Source organism: Phyllosticta capitalensis (genome assembly GCF_038381095.1).
Source record: "Phyllosticta capitalensis strain CBS 128856 chromosome Unknown BKA78scaffold_11, whole genome shotgun sequence".
Taxonomy (NCBI): Eukaryota; Fungi; Ascomycota; class Dothideomycetes; order Botryosphaeriales; family Phyllostictaceae; genus Phyllosticta; species Phyllosticta capitalensis.
Genome location: NW_027117449.1, coordinates 1,601,258 through 1,627,700, shown reverse-complemented (window position 1 = coordinate 1,627,700; position 26,443 = coordinate 1,601,258). Strand labels below are relative to the sequence as shown.

Genomic DNA, 26,443 nt, shown 5'->3' with positions numbered 1-26,443 from the left:
CCCTTTTTGACCCACTTACGGTTGGATCAACCGACGACAGGAGAGAGAGAGAGTGACACGGCGGCAGACATCCCGATAATGGAAATAACAGTCGCCTGATCGGCAGCACCCAGGGAAACAAGCTTCACCAAGCTTTTGCCGCAGCGGCCACATCAGGCCTAAATGACTCCCGTCCTGTGCGCTGCTCCGCATTTCCGCGTTTGCCGGGCCCGACATGGCACAACTAAGGTGGTTGTCTGGCGCGTTGGTCGGCGCTTCTCGCTTCTTGCTTTCTCGTGTCGCTGTGTAGTGCGCGACTGTAGTGTTTTCTCTGCACTCGCTGCTGGCTGCGGATTTGATATGTAGCTTGTGGTGCGTTGAGATAGATGGCTTGCTGTCGACATGATGGTCAAACAACAGCATCAAGCGACCTGATCCTTGCATACTGGTTACATTAGCAGACGGGCCGCTCCGCGCCGCCGACTGTCACGACACGTCGACATTCAACTCAACACGCCACGCCACGCCTTTCCTTGCACACATACACAGCGCTGGGAACCAACCTAAAGAACCAACTCAGCATCCCATCCAACCAGGACAGGGCGAGCACTGAGCTGCGGCAGCGGCAGCTGAGAGTTCAGCTTGCGTCTTTCGTCTGTCTTGGGATTGGTTTCGACGCGACGCGACGCGTCGCGTTTCGTTTCAACCCGTTGCGCCGAGTGCGACACTACATGTAGCCAGCCAGCCAGCTGCTGCTCGCGCCATGCCACGTTGGATGTGGTGATTATTGAGCGTGTGGGAGAGCGAGCGGCCGGCCGGCTGATGATGTCGTATCTACATGTAGATACCCTACAAGACCTGGGGTCGATGGATCGATGACAAGAAGGTGGCGGCAATCGCAATTGTCCAGACGCGATGAAACGAGACGAGATGATGACGCGAGGCAGACGGCGGAGAGGCACGGGAGGCGGTGCAGGGCAAGGAAGAGCATGGAAGAGAACCAGTCCGTTTTGTTGCTGATAGGAACCCACGGCGACGAGCGGGCGGATATAGTTAGAAGCCGCACCTACGCACATCGTTGGCGGATGGGGGCATAGTTGCCGGACCCCCCCCCAAATCTCCGGCGCGGGCTCTTGAATTTGATCGACCGTTTCACGCACGAGGGGTCCAGCGTCATTTCGATTGCTGTCGTCGCGGGGTATTTGAGTGAGGGGGTTTGCTTGCTTGCACATGTGAAGTCGTTCTGCGCAAGAAAATACCCTACCCCCTGCCAACCACCCTCCACCAGACAGACAGACGACAAGCACAACCCCCTACCTACTATCTTCCATCCTCACCACCCCAGCACCACCACCAGCAATCCACCATGGGCTTCCTCGGGGACCTCGCATCCGAAGCCCTCTCGGACCTCACCCACTCGCAGCACTCCTCTTCCTCGGCTGCCAACCCCCCTCCCCCTCCCGAACCATCCTACGGCTACGCCCCCGACCCGCCCGGCCCGCCCCCTCGCCTCTTCGCCCCCTGGATCGCGCGCTGGGACCCCGCCGCCGGCCGCTGGCTCTACGTCAACGAGGCCAACGGCGAGCGCACCTTTGAGTATCCCGGGGATGGGTACGGGGGCTATCAGGGGGGCGCGCCTGGGTATGGAGGGGGATATGGAGGGGGGTATGAGGAGCGGCCGCGCGAGGTAGTGGTGGAGGATGAATCTGGTGGCCACTCGGGCCTGATGTACGGGGCCATGGGCGCGGCGGCGGGCGCGGCGGGCGGCGCGCTGCTGATGCATGAGGGCGACGAGATCGGTATTTTCCCCTCTCTTTCTCTCTCTCTCTCTCCCTTCCTTTCCCCTCAACCGTATATTTCTCCACCATCCATACGGGCCTTCCCCCACAAATTCATCTCACCCAGCTAACGCCGCACGCACAGCGCAAGACTGGGACGCCGACAAAGCGCGCCTGGAGCGCGACGTCTCCGACATGCCCGACGCAATGGAGCGCGGCGTCGACTCAACGGCCGAGTTCGTGGGCGAGGGCGTCGGCGACGTGGAGCGCGGGGCGGAGCGCGCGGGCGACTGGACGGAGCGGCAGGCCGACGAGGCGGGCGAGTGGACCGAACGGCAGTACGACGACGCGGTGCGCGACGTCGAAGAATTCCCAGACAACGTCGAGCGCGGCGTCGACTCAACGGCCGAGTTCGTGGGCGAGGGCGTCGGCGAGGTGGAGCGGGGCGCGGACGAGGCCGAGGAGTGGACGGAGCGGCAGGTCGACGACGCGGTGGAGGACGTGGAGGAGTTTCCGGACGACGTGGAGAGAGGCGCCGAGGAGGCGGGCGAGTGGACGGAGCGCAAGTGGGACGACGCGGTGCCGGACGTCGAGGACGTGCCGGGAGACGTCGAGGAGGGCGTCGAGGACGCGGCCGAGTGGGTTGGCGAGGGCGTGGGCGAGGTGGAGCGGTTTGGTGATGGCGTTGAGGATGCGTATGATGAGGGGAGGGAGGAGGGTTATGAGGATTAGTTGGAGGTTGGCGGACCGTGAGCGAGAATCTGGGCTTGCCGACTCACTTTTGATATTTAGACGCGCGGAATCATGGCATTTGCAGTAAAAGATAGACAGACTCAATCGAGGTCAACCAACGGACAGCAATACTCATTATCAACGACAAAGCTAATGACCACCAACACCGACAGACCCAACCAAGGATGAAGAACCTGACCGAAAAGCACCTTCCAGAGAATGATGAAGTGTGTATATGCGCGTACAAGGTATCTGGACGCCCTGCTGCCTGCCCGTCCTTCTTGAGTTGTGGTGGATAAGTATGTATGTACTGTGCGGGTTGTGTGTAGATTGCCGGGCGGCTGACTGCTCCTATGCCTCCCATGTGCCAGTGTTTTGTGATGGGCCGAGAAGAAGAGAAGATGGCGAGGATTTCAAGACTAGCTGAGGGGATGGAACAAAGGAAAGTTCATTGGCATCAGCACAAAGCTCAGTCATGGGGGCGAAGAGCGTCGAAGGTGAGTATCGCATAGGCTATACCTCGATGATCTGGAACAGCCATGCGTGAACCTGCCACCTGTAGCCAAAGACCTGCCTGCCAGCTCCAAGAATTAGTGGCAAAGGCCGAAGAGCGTTATCGAAGTAACTGCTCGCTTCACTTCTTCTTCCCCGCACCCCTAGCAGCAAACCGCCCCAGCTGGCTCAAACTGCTCTTGCTCTTCTGGTGACCCTTGACTGGCCCGGGATTCTGCTCCGGACTAACGGTGGGACGCGCGCCGCCCGCCGAGTTTGGGCGCTGCTGTGCTGGGCGCGGTGGGAGCTTCTTGTCTCTGTCCGCAGCCCCATCGTGGCCCGCATGCAGTGCTCCACCGCCGACGACAGTGTTTGAAGAGGCACCAGTGCCATTTCGAGACATGGCGGAATCGGTAGCGTCTGCAGTGCCAGCAGGACCAAGAACGGCATCGCGTTTAGCACGGCGGGCACGCTCCTGGACTTGTTTGAATTTGTCGAGAAGCTCTACCCATTTGATGCCGCCTTCTTCGCGGGACTTTAGGCGGTTGGGCCGCTCGAATGATGATGTGGTAGGAGTAGGGGCACTAAACGAAGACGTGAGCGCTGTGTCACGGAGAGGGTGTGCGAAAACTTACGTGCGGGGGGCTATGTGGAGATAGCCAATGGCGCTGACGCTGTTGAGGCGGTTCTTGAGCGCTGCAAAGGCTGATGACTGAGGCAAGAGCATGAGGACACCGTAGAGACATTTGTAGAGATGGGGGTTCTTTTCGGGTTCGAGAAGTTGGAGACGCAGGTAGGTGAAGACGGGGGATTCGAGCAGCTGAACAAGCTTGTCGATTTGGATGAGCATGTTGACAGTCATCTCTAGCTCTCCAAAGATTTGGAGCAAGTGGTAAGCCTGCTCATAGGCTTGGGCGAGCAAGCAGAGAGAAAAGGTGGCGACAGCGTTGTGGCACCAGGATCGGAATAGCGTGACAAAGAGCGTCTGGCCGTCACGAGTTTCGAGATTGCGAAGACGTTTGCGCAAATCTGCAAGCTCGGGCGCTGTGATGAGGTTGTTGTTCAAGTTTTGAACCATGATACTGGCAAACTCGACGTCGTCATCCTTTTCCAAGCAATCGGCAAGGGTTCTGTATATCCTTTCAGCGCTGAGCGAAAGACATAGTTGGCGAATGATGAGGTTGCCGCGCGTCTCCAGGAGTCGGCGGTCCGTAGCAAAGAGACTCAACAGTGCTACCATGAAAGAGGTAAAGTAAGAGTCGTCACTGTTCTTGGAGATTTGCGACAGCAACAAGAGGTCTCTCGTGACGACAGACTCGGCAGGATCCGACAAAGTTTTGAGCAAGGCCGGAAAGGTGGCATCGTTTATCGCCAAGATCTAGGACAGTTAGAAGTGTGCGGACGCAACCAGTCGTGCACATTACCTTTCTTGGGGCCTTTTTGTGGAGCATTATGAGCCATGAGAGAGCAGCAACCCTTGTTGCCTCGTGTTCGTTGAGAAATTGCAAGGTCAAGGCATTGACAGCCACCTCATAGTCCAAGTCGGCACCTGGATGGGGCTCTGGTGAAGTTTCGTCGTTAGGATCTGGTATTATAGAGACGGTCGGCACGCCCTTTGGTTCTTGCGCTTTTGCTTCGGCAGCCTTGAGGTCCACTGTGGATTCCCGAGTCGAAGACCTCCCGGCTTTGACGCCAAAATTCGAGTCACGGCGTTCCGCTGCCGTCGAATCCTTGGCTGGTCCTGCGGTGATTTGCTGTTGGGCGGGTTTGGCCTCGTCGGGCAAGGACATGATGTAGTCCATGAGTGAGTTGTTGACGCGGTTGGCGGCCAACCGGACTTGCTCCACCTCGCTCGCCATGGCGGGTAGCACATGAGACAGCAGGCGCGGAATGACTTGCAAAATGTCTTCGGGACAAATTTCAAAGAAGCTGTCGATCCATCGGAGCGCCGTGAGTTGAATCTCCTCCTCTGCGGCGTGTCAGTATGGTTCAAGCCCATGAGAAATCAGTCTCACCTGGAGATTCACTGAGGAACGTGACCAGTGTATCGATAATCTTTGCGTGGTCTACCTGGACATCTTGGCCGGGTATCCAATCTCCGTCCGTCAAACCAGATGCGCGATCATTCATGGTCGTCGACTCTGTCTCTTCCGTCGCAGATCTTTGATCCTCATCGTCCATGCCTTGAATCTTTTCGTTGTCCGCTTCCAAGTCGTGCGAGCTTTGGATGCTCCGCGCGCTCCGAATGCTGGATCTGGAACTCTTCTTGCCTTCGTCGCCCTGACTTTTTCTGCTTTCTGCCAGACCTCGCTTTATACGTGCAATCTTTTTGATCTCGGACAAGAACCTCTCCAGCGCAGTCTGTGTCGCAGTGTGAACGTCCTGATTCGGATCGCTGAGAAACTTGAGGAGGCCACCGAGGAAGGAGGGTAGGTAGGTGACCAACTCTAGGTCCGGTATTGAGTCGAGCAAGGTGATCCAAGAAACCAAAAATGTGCGGGTGAATGGGTTCAAGACGTTGATGCGCTCTTGGAGCAGAGGTATGAATTTGGGTAGCGAAAAGGCAATGGGCACATCAATAGACGGTGTCCCAGATTCTCCCAGTGCAGAGTCGTCGTCGACGGCATCCTCTGGTTGGTGCAGGATCGACACGTACGAGGCAGCCGACTCGGAGACGATGTCTTTGATCAGGCGGTCGAGCAATTCCGCACCGTTCTTGACCGAAGCCTCGGAATCCGCAGCAAGCTAGCGCCTGTCAGCCGCGACCATATATGCTCAAGGTACGTGACGTGACCATACCTTGCAAAGCGCGTCAAACACCTCGTTGAAGTACAACAGTATTTCCCCTTTTGCAACCTTGGCAATGTTGTACATGCTCTCGCAAGCGTAGTATCGGACGCGGGCATCTTGGTCGGAGAAGCAGGCGAGAACGGGAGGGACGATTTCTTCCAGATATCTAGCGACATCCTTCATGACCATTAGCAGGTGAGAAGGGCAAAGGGAAACAAATGTATGCTTACAGAGCCTAGCGCTATGGAAGCGGCAGCTAGGCCTATCAAACCTCCGTTTCTAGCGTGCGGCTGGTGGACGGCATATGCGTAATCGTGACATAGCTGGTGGACGATTTTTGCTATCTTGTCATAGTCTTTTACGGCAAGCGATTCTCGGACCTGGGCTTCAAGTCTGTTGGGAGAGGTCAGCATCGAGTGGTGGGAGCTCCGGCGGCGGGCAGCAGATTGAGGGCGCCGAGGGCGAAAAGACGTACTCCAGAGCACCGGCCTTGCGTTTGTCGTAAAGTTTGTCGTTGAGGGCCTTTTGAATATTGATCTCCATGGCTTTAGGGCGCGGTGGTGCCAAAGGGCATTGCGCTTGCCGTGGTTTCGGTGTGGGGAAGGCGGCAAGCGGGCAGGAGGAGAACAGGTGACTGAGAGCAATCCAGGTTGGGCGTCAATCTTCTGAGCGCGCCAGAAGATGGAGTCGTGGGGCGTTCACAGCATCTGTTCGGGGCGCGCAAACAAGAAGCAAAACCAAGGACACAGCTACATGCCGTGAATGCTGGACCGGAGGAGCTGTAGTAGGTCTGGCGGGCCCAATCGTGACGTGAAGCTAGACGAGCTCGGCCAAAATGTCGTTGCCAGAGATGCTCGTAAAACATGGGCCCCACCGGCCACGTCTATTCTCCCGTCCAGAACCCCCGGCTTGCCATGGCTTTGTCGCGCGCAGCTCGATCCCCGGCCCTGGACCTGACCTCCTGCACCAAAGGTGCTGCATCTGCATCTTGTCGTCTCAAGTCACATCTCACCCTGCCACCTGCTCCACCGTCCGTCCGTAATGCTCCCTCTTCGCTTTCACTTAACCTTAAATCTCCCCCGGATCGCCCTGCCTGTCCGTTGACCTTTTCCCATCCGGTAAAGGGGCCCGAGTCAGGGCACTGTAAACACCATGGACAAGCTGAAGCACATGATTCACCACCGCAAGCGCAGCACTTCTCAGCCATTTTCTCTCTCCACTTTCCGCCACTGGGCTATTGCCTTGTAGATATCTCTTCCCTCCTCCTCTTTGTTCCGGCTGACCGCTCCAGTGTCGTTTGCGACTTCAACGTGGATCTGGGTCCCGAAGTTCTCTTCGTATATCCTCCCGATACGGCTTTCTCCCAAGCGGATTTGACCGCAATATGCTTCAACAGGTAGACTTACTCCCACTATTTCCTTGATCTCCAAAAGTCTTCATGCTATCTTTGATTCCACAATTTCTCCCGAAGAAATCCTAACGCTCCCACAGTTTCCCAGAACAGCAAAATCCCGAAATGGGCGAAGATTTGAACTTTCAGTTCACCATCCGCAACCGCTCACCTGACATCCTTCTCAGCTCTCCCTGTTCACCTCACGGGAGTCCAAATAGCTTCTACTGCAACTGTGTCTTCCGCCAAGAGTTCGATCGTAATACCAAACGACGTTTCAACCAAAAGAGCTTAGTTCTTGTCTCTAACCACAACTTTCCGGCTTTCTTCACCAGGGTCCTCCAGCTCATGACCGCTGGTGGTATCCTTTGTGATCCGACAACATTCGAAGTTGCCTGTTCTCAGATTTCGTCATGGCCCCCGCCGTCAGTTGGCCGACTTGAACTCCCATTCCTTGGGTCCTTACTTGTGCTCGAAATGTAGGACCTTCTTTCAGACCATGATGGCCCTCTGTTGACCAATCTTTTAGTGCTCCTCATCAGGGTTTCCCACTTCAAGGGCTCGTTTCTGCGCACGTTCGCCATGCGGAGAGCATATCTGAACCAATTTACGCACATCAACCCGTCACCTCCTGGGCCAATCTCATATCCTTCTTTCCGTCGCTTTCGGAGCTCTACACGGTTTTCGAAAAGATGCTTCTGTGCGAAAACATCGTCGTCATTGCCAAAAGCCCACAGCTCTGCAGCCAGGTTGTGTCTGGGCTCGTTGACTTGATCAAACCGATTCCCTACGCTGGCGACGTCAAGCCCTACGTAACGATGCAATCCGAATTTTGTGTTGCAGGTTTCAACGGTGGCACATCTCGGCACTTCATCGTCGGCATCACTAACCCCTTCTTGCTCAAGCGGATCTTAAACGCGGCAGAAGCTGCCCGGAGTTCCACGCCATATGTTGTGTACCTCCAAAGATCCAACGGACCCGTGCCTATCAAGCTGTACCGGTCTCAGCTTGCCTGTCCCCCCGGCTTCGACATACCAGGAGGGATCCCGTCCAACTTGGACTTGAAGAAACATCTAAAGCCGGACCGAGCCTTTCTTCAAGACCTCGACAACAACCTCCGCGCCAACCAACCAATACCAGACACAGTCGGCCCTCTGATACGGCGACACTTTGCCGAGCTGACTGCACAATTTCTCTCTCCAATCCTCCGATACCTCGCCACAGGCATGGCTTCGACGGTCAAGTCGCCTGGAGGCAACCTGCAGTACCCAAACTTTTCCGACACGGACTTTTTGAGCAGTCTTGCCAAGCATGGCACTTCTGTCAAGTTCAGGGGCCAAGGGCCATTGCAGCGCCACAAAATAAGAGATGCGCTGTATGCCGAGTTTTGCCGGTCGCCGAATTTTTACTCGCACCTTGAGATGAAGCTCAGTCTTGAGAAGGAGGCTTCTGCTGGCTTGTTGAATCATTCGGGGCCAACTTGAGGTGTTTTGCGTTTGGATATGGACACACTAAAAGCACACCACCGCCGCAAATCACTCTGAGGCGACAGCTCTGATTTTGGACCGCGAATCGGCTCCCGAAAAGGCGCAGGCAAAGAGGACCCGCACCAAAACACCCGCTTCCTGTCTTCACTCACGGTCCTCAAGATTGGCATCGGGCAGTCAGGCCCAAAATCCAGTGCTATTCCCCATGGCAGGATGGCGGGTCTGAATGTCCAGGCAATCAACTTGAAAGACATGACCGTCGGTGGCAAACATTCCGAAGAGCAAAATATCAACCAAGGAGCAATCGACTTGGAGGCCTCGCATTCTCACGTAATTTTCTTACCATGAAGACGGGTATGGAAGATGGAAGAGTACAACACAATGTCAAAGTCTTGTACACAGCGGAGTGGGTAGATGGAGAGTTGGGTTCGCCGCCCAGACCGCAGATATACACAGTCCAGCGGTTTCGCAGGTATCTAATGCACATATTTTCCTGCTTGCTGCATTGATTCCTCACAGCAACTCCAAACGCCCAATCTAAAACAGACCCTGCCTCATGCTGCGCCATCTTGTTTTCCCGCCTCATTTCTTATTCTCAGAATTCTCCGCCGACGCGTTGTTTTTGGCAAACGATGAACCATAGGGCTCGTTATTAGGTTCGGTCGGAGTCCGAGCCTCTGGCTTTAACGCGTCCTTGCGCGGTGTTGCGGTGCCGTCGTCCCACAGCTCGAGGTCGCCATCTGAGCTGAGCGCACCGCGTTTGAGAGACACGCCCTCCCTTCGACCTTCAGAAGCTTGTTTGAGGATATCTTCGAGCGAAACGGACTGATCTTGGAAGACCTGCGGAGAAGTCAGTGGGTGCCGTGCCAGACGGGCATTGGGATACAGCGCAACTTACCTTAAGGTGGTCTGATATTAAATGTCTGTTCTTGCAGCCGGGACACGAAACGAGGACGGTGCCTTCATGGTAGCCTTGCTTGGTTATGCGATGAGCGGAGCGCGTAGTGCAGACTCTGCAGGTGAAGGTCAAGTTGTAGGCGGGAACTTCTGGATCCACGTCTGGTTTGGCTCCAACATGGACCGGGGGAGCATTTGGATTGTCTTTGGAGTCGCGGGGCGCACAGGTGCAAGAAAAGGCGCGGCGGTGGTGGATCTGGGGGAGGAATGCTTGGTGTTGGCGCAATTGGCTTTGATGGCGGCTAGCTGTATGAACGCGGCGGGCCGGCGCAGCGGCGGAGCGAGGTGCTGAGAAGAGTTTCGCTTGGCGTGAACAAAGGCGGAGGAGAGCGCGAGGTGAGGACATGCTTTTGGACTTGTGCGAGGTTGGTGAGACAGCTATATCAAGTGACGGAGCGAAGGTGAAGACGAAGAGGTTTTGTGTGGACTGGATGATCTTCCCTCGTCGTCATACCGTGCAGGCCCAGGGTTCACCAACGGCACCTCTTCGGAAGCCGCCACTACCTGAGCTTCTATTCCATTTCCACCCATCCTTCGGACTTTCACCTTCAACTACGCGTCTGTCACCTCGATTCGCGTGCGCTCAACGATGCGTGTGCCTGCCGATCGCTCCTGATCAACTCCAACGCCTTCTCTTCGCCGTCTTCTCGCTCGCCTGCCTCCTACCACTCAATCTTGGAGCTCAGCAACAGCCCACCAACGTCCGCGTCCCGTGCCGAGAGCTAGCTACACCCGGAACCTCACACGCATCACATTCTGGGCCACACTGAGGGCGCTGCTAGAGTCAACATGTACAGCGGTAGAATGCAGCAGCAGAGGAACAAGATTAGACCGCCGCGAAGGGTACGTTTTTCCGAGCCATGTCCCGTTGGTGGGTTGTGGACCACCTGCCTCCGCCGGACCTCCGATCTGACTTGCCCGCCGGCAAGCTCTGGTTAAGGGAGCAAGAACTCTAGATCCGGATTGGTGCTAACTTTGGGGTCACTTTAGGGCATAACCGGAAGTGATGTTGACTTTGACACGACTTGGGCCACCATTGCTTCCGCCATTCGCCAGATCCACACCAAGAACGCGTCGGACCTTTCCTATGAGGCCTTGTACCGGCACACGTATCGCGTCATTCTTAAGAAGAAAGGCCAAGAGCTGTACAACCGGGTGCTAGACTTTGAGAAGGATTGGTTGAGGAACGAAGTCAAGGCTGGTGCCTCGAGCTTCATCTCCAGCAGCCTTCTGCTGAGTTTGAACGGCGGCAGTTCCCAGAGTCAAACTACGACAAATGAGCGCCGACTGCTGGAGGAGAAGTTCCTGAGGGGCGTCAGAGAGCAATGGCAGGACTATCAGCTATGCATGACCATGCTGACGGATGTCTTGATGTACATGGTGGGTTTGACAACCTCTGCGTCTTACATTCGCGCTGACATGGGGACCACAACAGGAACGCGTCTTCTGCCAGGACAACAGGAAACCGTCCATCTACACGACTTCGTTACAGCTTTTCCGGGACCACATCTTGCGGTCGCCGCCCAATGTGCAGGATGACGGCGAGACGCTGATGGAGATTATTACGCAAATCATCCTCGACCAAATACATATGGAAAGGACCGGAGATGTCATTGACAAGCACCTCATCAAGTCATGCACATATATGCTCGAGAGCTTGTTTGAGGGCATGTCCGAAGACATCAACCAGCGCCTCTATGTGACCTCTTTCGAGCCTACATATCTCGAGGCCAGTCACAAGTTCTACAAGGCCGAGAGCGAAAAGCTCTTGCGTGAATCGGATGCCGGTGGCTATTGCCGGCACACAAGTAGAAGGATCCGCGAAGAGGTTGACCGCTGCAAGTCCACCCTTTCGGAGACGTCAACTCAAAAGATTGAAAAGGTTGTCGAGGACGAGCTCATTGCGAATAGAATTCGCGACCTCATCCAGTCAGACAGCGGAGTCAAGTTCATGATTGCCAACGAGAGGTTGGACGATCTTGGGCTGGTCTACGATCTCAATGCCCGAGTCGACTCGAAAAAGACGGAGCTTGTCAACGCGATACAGAAGCAGGTGGTTGAGCTAGGCTCAGAAATCAACAAGGCTGCGATAGCAGCAGCTCAGGCCCCTCCTGCACCAGCGCCAGCCGAGAACGGGGAAGCCGACAAGGGGAAGAAGCCCGCGGAGAAGAGTGCAAACACGGCGACCGTGGCGGCCATCAAGTGGGTCGAAGATGTGCTGGTCCTCAAGGACAGATTTGACGCCATCTGGAGACACTCCTTCAAGTCGGACCAAGCAATGCAATCGGCCTTGACCAAGAGTTTCACCGAGTTCATCAACTCATCCTCGTTCCCAAGGAGCTCGGAATACATCTCGCTCTTCATCGATGAGAACATGAAGAAAGGCATCAAGGGCAAGACGGAGTCTGAAGTTGATGTCGTCTTGGAAAAGGCCATCGTTCTCCTACGATACATTGTCGACAAGGACTTGTTTGAGCGCTACTACAAGAAGCATCTCTGCAGGCGTCTGCTCATGAGCAAGTCTCTGAGCAACGAAGTCGAAAAGCAAATGATTTCGCGAATGAAGATTGAGCTTGGAAACAACTTTACGACCAAGCTGGAGGCCATGTTCAAGGATATGGCCATTTCGGAAGAACTTACAAACGCCTTCAAGAGCGCCGTAACCAGCGTCGAAAATGCTGACTCTAGGCGGGTCGAGCTTTCAGTCAACATCCTCACCAGCATGACCTGGCCTCTGGAGTCCATGTCAGGTCATGGCGACAACAACGACAATGGACAAAAGAACAAATGCATCTATCCACAAGAAGTCGAGGAGATGAAGAAGAAGTTTGAGATCTTCTATGGCGGACGTCACTCGGGCCGCACTCTTACCTGGCTTGGTAGCATGGGTTCGGCCGACATTAGAGCCACATTCCCCAAGGTCCCTTCAAAGGAAGGCTTCCGGGAGCGCAAACACGAAATCAATGTGTCAACCTATGCCATGATCATCCTGATGCTCTTCAACGACGTGGCCGAAGGCGAGGCTCTGACCTTTGAAGAGATTCAGGCCAAGACCAACATTCCCGCTCACGACCTTGTCCGCAATCTGCAATCTTTGGCCGTCGCACCAAAGACGCGCGTGCTCATCAAGGAGCCCATGAGCAAGGACGTCAAGCCGACGGACAGGTTCCTGTTCAACGCCGGCTTCGTGGGCAAGTTCCACAAACTCAAGATTGGCGTCGTGACGGCGGGCAACAAGGTCGAAGGCGACAGGGAGCGCCGTGAGACCGAGGACAAGAACAACGACGAGCGCCGCTACTGCATCGAGGCGGCTGTGGTGCGCATCATGAAGTACGTTTTCCCCCACCTGTCTCTGCTGTATATGCTGACAAACATCCCAGGCAACGCAAGGAGCTCCCGCACTCGCAGCTCGTCTCCGAGACGGTCAGCCAGCTCACCAACCAGTTCAAGCCCGACATCAACATGATCAAGAAGCGCATCGAGGCGCTGATTGAGCGCGAGTTTCTCGAGCGCATCGAGGACGCCCAGCCCCCCGCTTACCGCTACCTGGCTTGATCTCGAATTATCGTTGGTTGGATGGGGTTCCAACTGTGTCTTTCTGCTGAGCATGCTTGCGCTCCGACGGGCCTGGTGGTGGTGCTGTCCATCAAGCACTGGAACACTGTGGCAGAGTTGGTCGTCCGAATGATCCTGCGCGTCTACATGAACGCAAAAATCGATCACATCTCCGTCCTCTACCAGTAATGCCATCATCTCCCCAATCCACTCTCCCTTTCCCCTCTTCTTCCCATCATCACTCTTCTGGAGTCAGTCTGCGTTTTCTCTTTTCCCAAATTTGCATTTTCGGCGGTTAGCGGGGTGAAATGAAGCCTTTTCTTTTCTTTTCCTGGTGGTTCAGGTTCAGGTCAGGTTCGCGTGGCGCACTCTTTGGGATGGAATGGGTGGGCGGATGGATGGATGGCGTCAAATGGCTTTTTTGAGAGAGACTGTTTTCGGGATTGCTGGCAGGCTGGCAGGCAGGCAGGTCGCTTTGCGCGGGAGGTAGTCGCCTCACCCTGCCTTTTTTCCCCTTCTGCCTCTTCTCCGTCGCTGTATCGACTGGGATGGCCGATGCGATGCAGTAAGTCCGCGTCGGAGGGGCAGAGGGAGACAGGCGGGTAGGCGGGAAGTACCTAGGTACCTTGGCTTTGGAGTGGATGGATGGGCCATGATGATGAAGGGAAAGGAAAGGCAAGGCATCGGGTCATGCGAAGCGTATGCGCTTGATTGCGTTCGTACTCTTCACAGGTATTAGGAGCTGAGGCAAAAAGGGACAACAGATTTTTCGCAGATTCATCCGTTGCTGGGGCATGTGGCTTGCTAGTGACGTTCTTGGTGATTGCGGAGAGGTAGAGGGGTAGGGTAGGTGGGTGATGTAAGTGCAGCGACTCTGACTCTGAGCGCGCCGCTGGACATCACGGTGTGTGGACAAAAGCAGGCAAGATGATTTGCAATTTTTCTTTTTTTTGTTTACTTGTTTTCGGCTTTCATGACAGGCTAGATGCTTTGGATGATGCTCTTTCTCTCTCTACCCATTCCTCTATCTCTATCCCCCCCTTTCTCGCTCTCCCTCCTTTCTTTCCACCATCTAAGCCTTGAGGTGCTCGTCGAACCAAGCGACGGCCTGGTAAAAGGCCTGCTCCTTTGCGTAGCGCACGTGCTTCTTGGACACGTCGCCGCGCACCGCGAAGCCGTGCTCGACGCCCGAGAACAGGCTCATCTGGTACGTCGCCTTGATGTCGACGAGGATGTCCTCGGACTCGCGGCGCTTGGCCGCGGGGAAGATGTCGTCGGTTTCTACAAATGACGTCAGTTTCGGGGGGTTCAGGTCTCAATTGATAAGGAAGCACGATAAGGGGTAAGGAGGGGGAATTTTGAAGGGAAAATGGAGAAGGACGACATACCAGCAGCAGCGATGCTGAGGGGGCCCTTGATAGCCCTCAGCTCGTCGGCGTCGACGAACGAGGGGTGGGCGACGTAGCCGACGTCGATGTTGCCGGGCGCCAGGGCGCGCACGACGTACTTTGCGCCAAAGCAGTAGCCGACGCCGCCGACGCGCTTGGCGCCCTTGTCGGCGCGCAAAGCCTTGACGACGGCGCTCACGATGGGCTCGACGTTGGGCACCAGGTGATTCTGCAGCCACCCCATGAAGTCGAAGCCCGCCATGTTCAGCGGCACCGTGTCCTTGTTGAAGAGGTCGGGCACGACGACGTAGTAGCCGTTGGCAGCGTATTGGTCGGCGATGCTGGGAGAGGGTGTTAGAGGGGTCGTTTTCTTGGAGGTGGGTGGAGCTGTTGCGGCGCGGCGGTCGTCGTGATGGTGGTGGTGGTGATGGTTGGGCTTACAGCTGCGAGTTGATGAATTCGTGGCCAAAGACGTCGGTCAAGATGACAATGGCGTTCTCGGTGCTCTTGTCGGCGGGGTAGGCGACGTACGACTCGACTGCGAGAGGGCGTTAGAGGGGGACTGAAAGGGAGGAGTGGCAATCAATTGCCCTGACGTACTGCCGCCGACCTGCTCAAGCTTGCCCTGGGCAGCGCCTTCGTGCTTGACACCGACGGTGCAGCACTTGCCGGGGGGGTTGGAGGCCATTGTGATGATAGAGTGAGGGTGGTGGTAGTAGAGTGAATGAAGAAAGTGGTGATGGCAGGGGCGTGGCGTAGTAGTCCGAGGTCTTTTTATCCCATGCTGGCGGGCAGTGTTCGGAAATGTCCATGCGGTGGGAATGGTGGGGACCAGTGACTGACGCACTTGGACTGGGAAGGGTTGCCGTTATCCAAACCCGAGAAGGGCAAAGACTTGCAGCGCTCCTTTTCGCATCATCATCGTGTAAGCTGGCGTGTGTAGCTGTCGTCTTCGAAGCCTTTCGGTAGAGGTTGAGAGGTTAAGCTGACCCCCGCCGCGTGCTACCACAAGCCAAAAGGCCGTTTCTTATTTCCGCAACGGCCTCTGCGGAACTTCCGTCCTCCCGTCAACAACTCTCCAAACATCCATCTACAATTCGAGTTGCTGTCTCTCCGGACATAAGCCGTGGTCTCATTTGTCTCCGGCGCTGCATCTGGCCTCAATGGGTTTCTCAGGGGAGAGCAAAATCCCACGTCATGGGCCCCCTATCCGTCCAGCCCACCACACGCAGGCCGCCATCATCACCGCGCATCCACGTGGCGCATCTTCGCTAAAGCTTGTCCGAAGAGATCTGCTGCCCTGCGTCTGCTCCATTTCCATCTTTTCCCTCGCCGTTGCCGGCCATTTCTCCCAACGCAGCAATGGGCAATTCGACACGTCCCGCCTCAACATCGCATGAACTTTGCGCCCCTGTCACTGTTGCGCCTGCGCCCATTTGGGGAAACCGGTGAGGCCCATGGGTCTTGAGCTGGTCCCTGTCAGTCGTCAGATCGGCGTGCATGCATGCTTGCCAGAAGCTCGAGACGAACCACCACCCTGGTGGTCGGCATGCCGGCTCGGAAAGACGGACCTTCGGCGAAGGATCTTACCCGCTACATGCCTGTCCACTTCAACACCATGCAAGCCTGCGCTATCGTCGCAAGTCTCACAAGACTGTTGATTGCTAATGCGTGCTGCATCGAGGGTTGCTGACCTGCGTTAGGCGTTTGGATCTCAACTCGACCACTGGATTGAGACTCCACAGGAGACACAAGAGCAAAGTCCTGGAAGATTCCTCTCATTGTACAATCTGCTGTCACATCACTAACCTCATCCATATCCATTCGCGTCACCACGGCTTCGACGGATGCTCAGTACTGGCCCTCAAGGGTAAAGGTGCCCGTCTTGGTCACGAGGTATTCGTTAACCGCAACGTCCTTCCCCGACTCCTTTCCGTAACCCGACTCCTTCATCCCGCCAAACGGCGACTCGGCGGCTGAAGAATTGCCTATCCCAAGGTCAGCCGTGTCCGGGCATCTGCAACGAGACGACTCACCAGTATTCATGCCAATCATGCCGGCCTCCAAGTTCTCGAGCATGCGCCACATGCGATCGACATTCTTGGTAAAGGCGTAGCTCGCCAGCCCCATGCTCGTCGCGTTGGCCGCCGCCACGGCTTCGTCCTCGGTCTCGAATCTGCAAATGGACGCAATGGGCGAGAAGTTCTCCTCGCACGACGCCTCCATGTCGGGCGTCACGCCTGTGATGATTGTCGGCTCGAAAAAGTAGCCTCCCTCCTTGCCCTCGACGCGCTTGCCGCCCGTCACAATCGCCGCGCCTTTTGCGCGCGCGTCCGCGACTATCGACTCGGCCTTTTCGAGCCCGCGCGGAGTCGTGACGGGCCCCATGGTCGTGCCGTCGGCGGCGCCGTGGCCGACGCGAAGCTTGGCCGTCTCGGCCGCGAAGCGCTCGACAAAAGCATCAAAGATGCCGTTCTGGACGTATATCCGATTCGCAGTGATGCACGCCTGGCCGGCGTGGCGCCACTTGAGCGGCACGAGCTGCGCCATGACTTGATCGAGCGACGCGTCGTCAAACACCAGGACGGGGCAGTTGCCGCCCAGCTCGAGCGTCACCTTCTTGAGGCCGTCGGCGGCGTTGCGGGCGACGATTTTGCCCACGCGCGTGCTCCCCGTGAACGTCACCTTCTTCACCAGCGCGTGCCGTGTCAGCGCCTCGCTCAGCGCCGGCGTCGTGGCCATGTCTGTCGTCAAGACGTTGAAGGCTCCAGGAGGGAAGCCTGCTTCGGTTGCCAGGTGCGCCAGCGCGAGGCAGGTGATGGGCGTTTCCGGGCTGGGCTTGACAATCATGGTACAGCCTGCTGCGAGCGCCGCGCCCACTTTGCGCAACACCATGGCTAGTATTGACGATGCTCAGCTGCCTGCTTTCCAGACTCACAGAACAAACCGGCCGGACGCTTACTCACCAACAGGAAAATTCCACGGCACCAGCGCCACGGCGACGCCGAGCGGCTGCTTGACGGTAAAAACGCGCCTATTCGGGGCGGCGGGCACAAAAACCGTTCCCTGAATCCGCTCGGCCTCGCCCGCAAACCACCAGGTGAAGCCGGTGCTGTAGTCGAGCTCGCCGTACGCCTCGGCAAGCGGCTTGCCCGTCTCGTACGTCAGCAGCGTGGCCAGGTCGTCATAATTCTCGTGAATCAAGCTGTCCCACTTGAGCAGCAGCTTGGCGCGCGCGCGCGGCGTCAGCTTGCGGTAGCTTTCGAAGCAGGCGTGCGATGATTGCACTGCCGCGTCGACGTCGGCGGCCGAGTTGGCGGGACATGATGCCCACGCTTTGCCGGTGCCGGGGTCTGTTGGGGGGGCGCGAGGACGACGCGCGAGGAGTCAGTCGCGAGAGCTTCGAACGAACAAAAGAGACAAGGAAATAGGAAATGGGAACCCCGTTCATGCGCGAATGTTGTGTGACGAGCTTCTCAGCACGCTGGTGGCTACGACAAACCATGAAGAGGCGTTCGAAAAGGCCTTGGGAAAAAGGTAATCTTTTGGGGGACCAAATCTTTCAAAAGAACAAACGAGAAAAAAGGGGAGTGGATTGAACTGACCGACGACTTCAAACGTCTTGCCGGACTGCGCGTCTGTCCATTTGCCGTGGACGTACGACTGGCTCTGGAGCAGCGCCGGGTTTTTGAGCTTTAGCGCGACGTCAGTCAGCGCTCAATGATTAAAGGCGCGAGGAGACGCGCTGCCGCCAGTTTTTTGGCAACATTGCCGTGTGGCAGTCAAAGACGGGAGAAAAGCGAAGCGGTCTACGTACTGTGAACGGGAGCTCGTAGGCCATGGTCTGTCTGCTTTATACGTGTCAGTCTGCAATGTACGAGGATAGCGTGGCGCGACGGCAAGCGTTTAATATATGAAAAGGTGACTAGGAAGGCATCTGCGGCAGCAGCCCTGCCTGGTCGTCGACTACCCTGCTTCTTCTCTCTCTCTTCAGGTTGGAGCCGAAAAGAAAAAGTGTGGCACAGCCAGCTGTAGTTTGCAATAGTGCTGCTGTAGATGCTCACCTGTGATCCGTCCTCGAATTCTCCTGCGTTGTTCAAAATACTTATGGTTGTCGTAGACGAAGTTTTTCGTTCCAGTAGTGTGTCTGCCAGGTAGGCAGGTGTTTCGAGAGCCTGGTTCTCCCTACACCCATCATTCAGTCGAGCTAACCAAGGCCAACTGCGGCATGCGTGCCACGCTCCCGCACCAACCCACCCTTGGAGCATCCGGGCGAAAGCGACCAATCAGTACGCGCGCTGGTGCGGAGGAGCTGCCAACCTTTCCCGAAACCTGCGGGGAAAAGGCGGGACCGAGGCCTGGTAGCAAAAGTTGTGGCACACATAGGAGCTTGACCACAAGAAAGCAACAAAGTAGAAGCGGCCGTAGAGCAGCAGAAAGTTTCCATGTTAAAAGGTACGTATACAGGGAGCATTCAAGCGCCTTACGCACTTGATATCAGAATTTACCAAGTCCTTTGCGTCGAGTTACAGGGAGCAGTCGTAGTTACGTGTGCCACGACTTTTGCTACCAGGCCTCGGTCGCTAAGCGAACTTCGAGTACAAGGATGAGGGGCCATGCGGGGGAATGCTTTGGCGGTTTTGTTGATGCCGCGGGTTGGGTTTGTTTTGCGGCGGGAAATAGGCCACGAGATTTGTGGGTGCTGCGGATGACGTTGTTGTGGTACCTAGGCTGGTACCTACCCCTCCACTCGACGACTGGGCTGGAGACGACGAGTTTTAGCGGGGAAGGGGACGAGCGAAGCTGACGTGCAGAAGTGGGCGGGCTTGCAGGCTGGTCATTATTGGGACTGGAATCTTTCTGTCTGCGCGTACTTGAACACGATACTTGGACTCTGGGTTGAGCGGCCTGGTGCACTGGAAGAGCTTCAATTGTCGACTGAAAGAGCACTCTAGGACCTGAAAGATAGCATCCGCCATGGGACGTTTGGACGGCAAAGTAGCCATCGTCACAGGTCAGCCTGTCCAGCATCACGTCCATCTTCCCCTCTCCCTCTCCCTCTTCACCACAACACACCACTAATCCGCTCCCCAGGCGGCTCATCCGGCTTCGGGGCAGCCATCTCTCGCGCCTTCGCCGCCGAAGGCGCCCACGTCCTCGTGTGCGACATCAACGCGGCGGGCGGCGAAGCCGTCGTCGCCAGCAATCCCACGCACCTGACCTACCACGCGCTCGACGTGACCAAAGCGGCGGATTGGGACGCGGCCGTCGCGGCGGCGGTGGCCCAGCACGGCCGCGTCGATGTGCTGGTTAACAATGCCGGCACGTCGTACGCGCACAAGCCGACGCTCGACGTGACCGAGGACGAGTTCGACCGCGTCATGGCGGTCAACGTCAAGAGTGTGTATTTGGGGTGCAATGCGTTTGCGCGGGCTGTCAAGTCTCTTCCCCCCTCTTCCTCTACCACCAAAGAGAAAAACAGCCCCTTTGCCATCATCAACATCAGCAGCACGGGCAGCCAGCGCCCGCGGCCTGAGCTCGTCTGGTACAACGCGTCCAAGGGCGCCGTGTCCAATGCGACGAAAGGGCTGGCTGCCGAACTCGGGCCGTTGGGCATACGCGTCAATGCTGTGCTGCCGCTCATTACGCCGACGAGTCTGTTTGAGACGTTTGTCGGGCCTGATAGTGAGGAGAGTCGGGCCAAGCTGGCGCAGGGGATCCCGCTTGGCCGCATTGGGAGGGTGGAGGATGTGGTTGGTGCGTGTGTGTGGTTGGCGGGCGAGGAGGCGGGCTTTGTTACGGGGTGAGTTTTTGATGTCTTTTGTTTTTTCTCCTGGCCTTTTATTCTTGGACTTGTTGGGGGGGGGCGCGGAGATGCTGATGAACTGACTGACTGACTGCGTACAGCGTCAACCTACCCGTGGACGGAGGCCGATGCATTTGAGGGGAGAGAAAGAAAGGAAGAAAGGGAACAGGCAAGTCAGACCAGCCAGACAGCCAGCCATTAAAGCAGAGCTCTCTCCCTCCATCTATCAGGAGAACAGCAGGCAGATATTTCGCCGTTTCAATCGATCCCCCGCTATCATGACACACATGCATCTGTACAACATCAACCCAAATCCACGTGTGCTCGCATGACACTGACCTGACAGAGCAATATATCCTCTTCAACACCTTGTTTTGTTTTCATGTTTGCTCTCGTGCTCCGTTCACCCCATATCCCTCCTTTGGCTCTGCATCCGCCCTTTGGAAAAACTGGGTGGGAAGAGGAAGGAAAGTACACCAAAAGGTATGTAGGTAGTCAGGCATGTAAAGTACCTCCAGTAGTGCAATACCATTGCATCTCCCAATCCTTTGCCGCATAAAACCCCCCCCCCCCAGAAAAAAAAAATAATCAAGATATCATTCTAGACGCCCACCCACTACTTGACAGAACACCAGCCAGACCCAACGACTCAAATCACAGCACACTTCTCAGCATACTTGCGAGCGCGTCTACTTTGAGGACGCATGAGGTGGATTGAAGTGCTGTTTCCTTCAAGGGCTCGCAAGGAAGGTGAACTGGCACACCTCACGCCTCCAGACCAGCGAGCGCAGCAAAAAAAAAAAAAAAAAAGGGGGGGTGGGGGGTTGGAAAGAACCGCAAAACAAAAAAATAACAACTGCGCAGCAGATCGAACCCGGGGGACCAACTCTTACCCAGAAGACACTTGTTGCCAACTGGGGGGATGTTCCTTATCGAAGTTGGATCTGCACACACTCAACCAGGCACCACACCAGGCAGCAGCACTAATGCGTGTGGTGCGAGTTACAGTTGCCATGCTGGTTTTTGGCCGAGTTTGCCGCTTTATGTTTTGCCATCTCTGTTTGGTGCGATTGGTTGTTGCTGTCCTTTCTGGCTTCGACTCAAGCTTTCGGCGCATTTGCCAAAGGGGAAATCCGTCAGGGCTCCCGGGGCTAGCAGATATACATGCCGCTAGGCATAGACCCATATTTCAGCTGACATGTTAAAGATGAAGACTTTGAAAAGGTGGTTGGTAGGTTGATCGAGTCGAGCGCCCGGACGGAGCACATGGGGTCCACGCACCAACAAACGACCAAGTCCTCGAACATGACGACAGGGAGTATTCGAGCGCCCTGGCACCCCCTTGGGATTGTCAGTCTTGTTGCGACCGACCTACTAGCACTGAGTGAGCACGTTGTTGACCAAGTCATGGTAATGCATACACGTCGGATGTATATGTTCCATCAGGTACATGTAGGGAACGTAGCGCATTCGCCGTCTCGGTCTCTGAGGCGCCCCCGGGTGCCCGAGTAAGTGCTCGACCGCTCTCTGCAGCTACGTAGGAGGTAGGTATCCTTCACAGCTGCGAGCTCAAACATCCATGTCTTTCAGTGTCAAGGTGCGTGAATGCTCCTCCCTGTGTAGTACACACATTGACTTTTCAAATCGTTCGAACACAAGACGAGTACGTCAATAGAAAACGCATGGGCAGGATGGTGACGCGACTGTCAGCAAGAAATCTCATTTGGTTTGTGCTTTTTGTACTTTTTCTCATTCGTGCCAACAAACAGCTTGCACCACCATCCATTTTTCTCGTCCCCTTCTCTCATCTCTTCTCATCCGCCAATGAATGCCGTTGGCCGATACATCTTATCCACAAACAATCTGCTTCCTTTCCGCTTTGTCCCTTCGCCTAGCCCACACGAATATCCAAAACGATGGGATTATATATAGTAGAAAATAAAAAAGTAGGTAGCGAAAGATGATGCCCTCTTGCATGCCCGACCCAATGACCGAAGTAGTGTTCCTGGTATGCACCCTCCTGAAGTCAAAGAAGAAATCCGACATGGCAAAGGAGAAGAAGAAGAAGTGAATGATTTATTTATATTCGAAGGAAAGGGAAAGGGGGGGTGGGGTTGCAAAATGTGGGGTGGATAGATGGATGAGACGACGAGCCAAGCCAAGCTGGTAGAGACAGCGGATGATGTGTGATTGCGCACTGGCTATTGCTGACGTTGTTGTTGGTGGTGGTGGTGGTGGGGCCGGATACCTGTACCCAGCCTGCCAATGACGGCGAACGGTTTGGCGGTTGGTTAAAGGTATCGATCGAGGTAGTCGGAGCGAGGGAGATGTGTGTGTTGGCGATGAGACGCCACTGTGGCCCGACGAGTGAGCACAGTCGAGCCAAACTGACGCGCCGAGGATGATGAGTTGATTGATTTGATGATGCCGTGGTATGTTCAAGTTTTCAACGTATGGCTTTTGGACAATGTTTTTCCCCGATTTCGGTTTCGGTTTCAGTGTCGTATATGTTGGTATAGTTGGAAAGGGTTGGTTCAACGAACGCGCAAGACTGGCGACCAGGGGGAACCAGTCGGACGAACGAAGGAGTAATGCCTCATGCTCTTCTTCCTCTGTACACCGTCCCCATCTCGTCTCCCCTCTCCCATCACAGAGACTCGGAGCGAGGGAGCACTCTAACACGCACCACTCTCACTGCCGCTCCTCGGCTCGCCGCCGCGGCCAAAGCCCCACATGGCAAAGTCGACGGGGCTAGGCGGGGGCGCCTCGATGGGAGCGTCGCGCAGGGCGGCAGCTTTGGCGGAGCGGCCGACGCCTGCGTCGTCGACGGGGCCGCTGGCCTTGAGCGCGGCGGCTACGTCGTGGCCCAGCGTCGAGTGCGTGAAGAGGCTGAGGCGCGAGCGCAGGTATTGCGACGACGATGAGCGGTGAGGAGATGGAGACGTCGACGAGGATGAAGAGGGTGTGTGGAGGGGCGTGGGACGTGGGCGCGTGGCGTGGGGGGAGTTGGTGGTCGTAGATGATGTGGAGGGGGAGTTGGTGAAGGGTTGGACCAAGGGGTAGGTTGAGGGGGTGGCCATTTTTGGTGGAGTGATGGGTTCCGTAGAAGTTGGTGGTGCTGGAGAGGTTGAGAATGGAGCAAGTAATGCAGGTCAAAGGCTTTATCTGGATCGAGTGTGGTAGTTTAGACTGCATGAATTCGTCAGTAGTCAGAATTTGGGCAGCGAGCAGGCGAGATGGAGCTTACAGGTCAGCAGCGCTAGGACGAGACGAGTGTAGAGGATGGTTTCAAGCGACGAGATGGAGGACTGGATATGTCGCGGACGGCTGGATGGGTAAAAGGTTGGAGGGTTGGAGACTACAAGCAGGCCAGTGCTCGATGGTCTGAATCTTGGGTGAGATGGTGCGGTGAGAGAGGGAGAGGAGAGGAAAAGGGCGCGAGAGGAGAGCAATAATTATATTGGGCGTGGTGGTGGTTGCAGCATTCCATGCGGTCGACGTTGGCCAATGGAATGTGGGGAAGAATGGTTGGCTGCATGTGTTTCCGATTCACCTTTTGACCTTTCAGCCCTGCCACGCTCCTCCCTGTCCATCCACATCCGGTCGTGACGGGCCGTCCAGTCTCGACGCCGTTGTTCCTCGTCTGCTTGAAACTCTGTCATGTTTCATTCCATTTTCTTTTCTTCCACTACCACCATGTACTTTGACCAGCACACACTGCGTGCAGACCGCCAGACGCCAGACGCCACGGCCCTGCACCAACGTTGGCCCATGTCCAAACCAACTGGCTAGACTTGTACATTGCATGCTGCACTACCTACATGTTCCGCATCCCCGCCCCGTCCGCTATCGGTGTGGAATCACGTCTGGGGTATCTATCGAACCTGGACCTGGACCTGGACCGCGTCTTGTCTGGGGAAGAGCATTTTTCATCCGCCTCCGGCACCCACCGACTCGACTTGGATGCGAAGAATGCTGACCGTCCGCGCCGACCAACCTAAACCATCCGGGCCCCCAAGTGCAGATCGAGATGGACGCACTCTGCCCGATCCGGCCGAGCCCGAATGCTTGAACCTGTAACGGTCTGGGGAAGAACCAGGAGAGAAAAAAAAGAAAAACGCGGGGAACGACGCGCGCCATGCCCGACGAGGCAACCCCGTCGACCGCTGCGTTCCACTGGCTCACTGCTCACCGTGTTCAGAGTAGTCTCGCCCTGTTTCTCTTCACACCGTCGAAACAGTCTCTCTCCACATTTCCTCGTCCCTTCTCCACAGCCCCCTTCCCCACACTTCTTCGCCCTCTGTTCTTCGACACTTGCTGCTGCGGCTGTTACCTTGATTCTTCCCGCTGCGCAGTACAATGTGCTGCCTCCCGCTCCCCCCCCCCCCCCCTTTCCCACGTTTCACGCTTTTCTCGGCTAGGCACTTTTGCGTCTTGGTGACTTGCGTTGTTTCTGTCCAACCTTTTTTGCCATCCCATCCATCCTTCCCTCGTTCCCTTCCTCGGCCCGGCCATCGCCCCCCGTCAGATCACACTGCGCAACCTCTGGTCTAGCTCTCTCCCCAGACCGAGGAGCCTGCTTGTCTGCCTGCCTGCATGTCTCGCCGTCTGCCCTGCTTTTCGTCCCAAGCACGCCGCCCTCTGCACGACCGTGCTTATCTGGAACGTTGCCTTCGTTCTTGCCCCGGGTTGAGCAGAACCAAGCACGCAAGGGGCGCACCCGCGCACGCTTGCGTCTGGGTTGTGGGTTCGGCAGACCATTTCGTTCAAGTTTCTTTTTTGTCAATATTCTTCTGGTATTTCATTTTTCCCCCAATTCCGACATCATCTCGCTTCTAGAATCAAGGTTCCCTTGCGCAACATCTCTTCCTACACAGCCACTCAGTCTGTAGTTGCATGTAGGCAGTCAGGGGTCATGGGTCGTCTCCATCTCACCGTCCGTCCTCTCTCGCGTTTTCTTCTGCCACAGTAGGTGAGGAAAGAAATTCAACCCAGGCCGAGCTTCAAGTCGTCTCATCACCTTTAGACGCAAGCGCTTGAATGCTCCCTGTGACTACCCATTAAGAGAGAAATTCTCTCCATGTTGAACGCATCAAGCGCTTGAGGACTCCATGTCTCTATGTGTTTTAACTTGGCGATAGAGATTCCCGGATTAGCAATTTCTTTCGTCACCCACTATGCTGCCATGCATCTCAGCCCAGCTGGCGCGTCTACAACCTGCTCAACACCCCTCCTCAGTGTTCGCAAAACACCAAAGCTCCCTCCCCTCCATCTTCTCCCTCGGTTTCCCTCCTCACCCTTGCCGTCATCCACGACCCTATCCAACGGTGCCGCGGTGTTGGCGCAGTGCCACTCGCACCCGCTGATTCGGCGCCCCGTGCTCCAAAGCCCCCCACGCAACATCCACTACCGTTGAGAAGACGCGCAACGAACGGACGGCTGCTCGAGGACTACTGGCGCACCGAATCCTTTGCGAGACGCTGCTATCATGGTATGTCAGATAGATGGCCATACAGGCCGGTGGTCGACCAACCCAGACATGCTCGACAGATAGCCAGCTCAGCAGGCGGTGTTGTGCGCGAGATGATGGTGGTGGTGGTGCGCGGGTTGTGTGATACGACTGACCATCCAGGCATCCGATTATTCGTCTGTCTGTGTCCAGTGTATTCGTCGAGTCGTGCCCATCCAATATCTTGCTTGTACTGGTAAGCTCGGCATCCATCTCATGTGTGCCAAAGAAACACGAGAACCACACAAACCAAACCATCGGGTCCCTCCTTTCTTTTCTTTCACACACTCACCTATGGCCTGCACTGGCTCTGCATGGTTATCTCCTACCTACCTACCTATCCCATGCGCAGTACGTCGGCCAAACAAACGCCGCCTTTCCTCTCTCTCCTCTCTATCCTCCCCTCCCATCGTGGTTGCAAAAATTCTCCACCGTCGTCAGCACATAGCACCCTCCCTCCAACCCACTGTTGCACAACCTGGCCGCCGAGTCCGACCCGCCCACGCGTCCGCCTTCCTGTCCGAGTAAGCCGGCCTCGCCTCGACGTGGCGTGGTGGACCGAGCGAGGGGAGTGCGATGC

General features: G+C 56.1%; 10 protein-coding genes across 10 annotated transcripts; 4 read left to right on the top strand and 6 right to left on the bottom strand.

Annotated features, from left to right (window-relative positions):
- Positions 1 to 442: 442 nt before the first annotated feature.
- Positions 443 to 1,484, bottom strand: BKA78DRAFT_325874 (uncharacterized protein). The gene has a single exon (XM_066889393.1). It carries the CDS (start codon positions 1,209 to 1,211, stop codon positions 543 to 545), a length of 669 nt encoding a protein of 222 aa, XP_066740064.1. The 5' UTR covers positions 1,212 to 1,484; the 3' UTR covers positions 443 to 542.
- BKA78DRAFT_356791 (uncharacterized protein) lies at positions 1,346 to 2,489 on the top strand (the record flags this gene model as incomplete). Its single annotated transcript, XM_066892115.1, has 2 exons — positions 1,346 to 1,778; positions 1,903 to 2,489. The coding sequence occupies 2 exons, from the start codon at positions 1,346 to 1,348 to the stop codon at positions 2,487 to 2,489; spliced, it is 1,020 nt and encodes a 339-aa protein (XP_066740063.1).
- A 499-nt stretch (positions 2,490 to 2,988) lies between these two features.
- BKA78DRAFT_46560 (vacuolar protein 14 C-terminal Fig4p binding-domain-containing protein) lies at positions 2,989 to 6,539 on the bottom strand. The gene is made up of 7 exons (XM_066893232.1): positions 6,247 to 6,539; positions 6,002 to 6,164; positions 5,781 to 5,948; positions 4,997 to 5,726; positions 4,406 to 4,950; positions 3,617 to 4,359; positions 2,989 to 3,565 (listed from the first exon to the last, which is right to left on the bottom strand). The coding sequence occupies exons 1-7, from the start codon at positions 6,312 to 6,314 to the stop codon at positions 3,124 to 3,126; spliced, it is 2,859 nt and encodes a 952-aa protein (XP_066740062.1). The 5' UTR covers positions 6,315 to 6,539; the 3' UTR covers positions 2,989 to 3,123.
- Positions 6,540 to 6,737: 198 nt separating this feature from the next.
- BKA78DRAFT_46498 (uncharacterized protein) lies at positions 6,738 to 8,791 on the top strand. Its single transcript, XM_066893231.1, has 4 exons — positions 6,738 to 7,015; positions 7,063 to 7,167; positions 7,263 to 7,640; positions 7,691 to 8,791. The coding sequence occupies exons 1-4, from the start codon at positions 6,924 to 6,926 to the stop codon at positions 8,643 to 8,645; spliced, it is 1,530 nt and encodes a 509-aa protein (XP_066740061.1). The 5' UTR covers positions 6,738 to 6,923; the 3' UTR covers positions 8,646 to 8,791.
- A 439-nt stretch (positions 8,792 to 9,230) lies between these two features.
- Positions 9,231 to 9,951, bottom strand: BKA78DRAFT_299642 (DNL zinc finger-domain-containing protein; the record flags this gene model as incomplete). The annotated part of the gene is made up of 2 exons (XM_066887080.1): positions 9,231 to 9,488; positions 9,547 to 9,951. 2 exons carry the CDS (start codon positions 9,949 to 9,951, stop codon positions 9,231 to 9,233), a joined length of 663 nt encoding a protein of 220 aa, XP_066740060.1.
- Positions 9,952 to 10,394: 443 nt separating this feature from the next.
- Positions 10,395 to 13,160, top strand: BKA78DRAFT_356787 (Cullin; the record flags this gene model as incomplete). The annotated part of the gene is made up of 4 exons (XM_066892114.1): positions 10,395 to 10,448; positions 10,596 to 10,985; positions 11,041 to 12,935; positions 12,986 to 13,160. 4 exons carry the CDS (start codon positions 10,395 to 10,397, stop codon positions 13,158 to 13,160), a joined length of 2,514 nt encoding a protein of 837 aa, XP_066740059.1.
- Positions 13,161 to 14,232: 1,072 nt separating this feature from the next.
- On the bottom strand, positions 14,233 to 15,236 carry BKA78DRAFT_257714 (dienelactone hydrolase; the record flags this gene model as incomplete). The annotated part of the gene is made up of 4 exons (XM_066885212.1): positions 14,233 to 14,441; positions 14,549 to 14,889; positions 14,990 to 15,086; positions 15,149 to 15,236. 4 exons carry the CDS (start codon positions 15,234 to 15,236, stop codon positions 14,233 to 14,235), a joined length of 735 nt encoding a protein of 244 aa, XP_066740058.1.
- Positions 15,237 to 16,080: 844 nt separating this feature from the next.
- BKA78DRAFT_325860 (Aldehyde/histidinol dehydrogenase) lies at positions 16,081 to 18,613 on the bottom strand. Its single transcript, XM_066889392.1, has 4 exons — positions 18,366 to 18,613; positions 18,154 to 18,241; positions 17,515 to 17,901; positions 16,081 to 17,445 (listed from the first exon to the last, which is right to left on the bottom strand). Exons 1-4 carry the CDS (start codon positions 18,387 to 18,389, stop codon positions 16,400 to 16,402), a joined length of 1,545 nt encoding a protein of 514 aa, XP_066740057.1. The 5' UTR covers positions 18,390 to 18,613; the 3' UTR covers positions 16,081 to 16,399.
- A 706-nt stretch (positions 18,614 to 19,319) lies between these two features.
- Positions 19,320 to 20,720, top strand: BKA78DRAFT_46442 (oxidoreductase ucpA). The gene is made up of 3 exons (XM_066893229.1): positions 19,320 to 19,562; positions 19,643 to 20,351; positions 20,456 to 20,720. The coding sequence occupies exons 1-3, from the start codon at positions 19,526 to 19,528 to the stop codon at positions 20,490 to 20,492; spliced, it is 783 nt and encodes a 260-aa protein (XP_066740056.1). The 5' UTR covers positions 19,320 to 19,525; the 3' UTR covers positions 20,493 to 20,720.
- Positions 20,721 to 23,029: 2,309 nt separating this feature from the next.
- Positions 23,030 to 23,434, bottom strand: BKA78DRAFT_299637 (uncharacterized protein; the record flags this gene model as incomplete). Its single annotated transcript, XM_066887079.1, has 1 exon — positions 23,030 to 23,434. The coding sequence occupies one exon, from the start codon at positions 23,432 to 23,434 to the stop codon at positions 23,030 to 23,032; it is 405 nt and encodes a 134-aa protein (XP_066740055.1).
- Between the last annotated feature and the right edge of the window lie 3,009 nt (positions 23,435 to 26,443).

Bases quoted from the DNA above. Each gene is read 5' to 3' on its own strand.
- BKA78DRAFT_325874 (XM_066889393.1), bottom strand. From the start codon at position 1,211: ATGTGCAAGCAAGCAAACCCCCTCACTCAAATACCCCGCGACGACAGC.
- BKA78DRAFT_46560 (XM_066893232.1), bottom strand. From the start codon at position 6,314: ATGGAGATCAATATTCAAAAGGCCCTCAACGACAAACTTTACGACAAA. The intron at 4,951-4,996 runs GTGAGACTGATT...GACACGCCGCAG, and splicing joins GTTCCTCAGTGAATCTCCAG to AGGAGGAGATTCAACTCACG. The intron at 3,566-3,616 runs GTAAGTTTTCGC...GTCTTCGTTTAG, and splicing joins CTCCACATAGCCCCCCGCAC to TGCCCCTACTCCTACCACAT.
- BKA78DRAFT_46498 (XM_066893231.1), top strand. From the start codon at position 6,924: ATGGACAAGCTGAAGCACATGATTCACCACCGCAAGCGCAGCACTTCT. The intron at 7,168-7,262 runs GTAGACTTACTC...ACGCTCCCACAG, and splicing joins ACCGCAATATGCTTCAACAG to TTTCCCAGAACAGCAAAATC. The intron at 7,641-7,690 runs GTAGGACCTTCT...CCAATCTTTTAG, and splicing joins TCCTTACTTGTGCTCGAAAT to TGCTCCTCATCAGGGTTTCC.
- BKA78DRAFT_325860 (XM_066889392.1), bottom strand. From the start codon at position 18,389: ATGGCCTACGAGCTCCCGTTCACA. The intron at 18,242-18,365 runs GTACGTAGACCG...GTCGCGCTAAAG, and splicing joins CCTACGAGCTCCCGTTCACA to CTCAAAAACCCGGCGCTGCT. The intron at 17,902-18,153 runs GTCAGTTCAATC...CCCCCCCAACAG, and splicing joins CAAGACGTTTGAAGTCGTCG to ACCCCGGCACCGGCAAAGCG.
- BKA78DRAFT_46442 (XM_066893229.1), top strand. From the start codon at position 19,526: ATGGGACGTTTGGACGGCAAAGTAGCCATCGTCACAG. The intron at 19,563-19,642 runs GTCAGCCTGTCC...TCCGCTCCCCAG, and splicing joins CAAAGTAGCCATCGTCACAG to GCGGCTCATCCGGCTTCGGG. The intron at 20,352-20,455 runs GTGAGTTTTTGA...GACTGCGTACAG, and splicing joins GAGGCGGGCTTTGTTACGGG to CGTCAACCTACCCGTGGACG.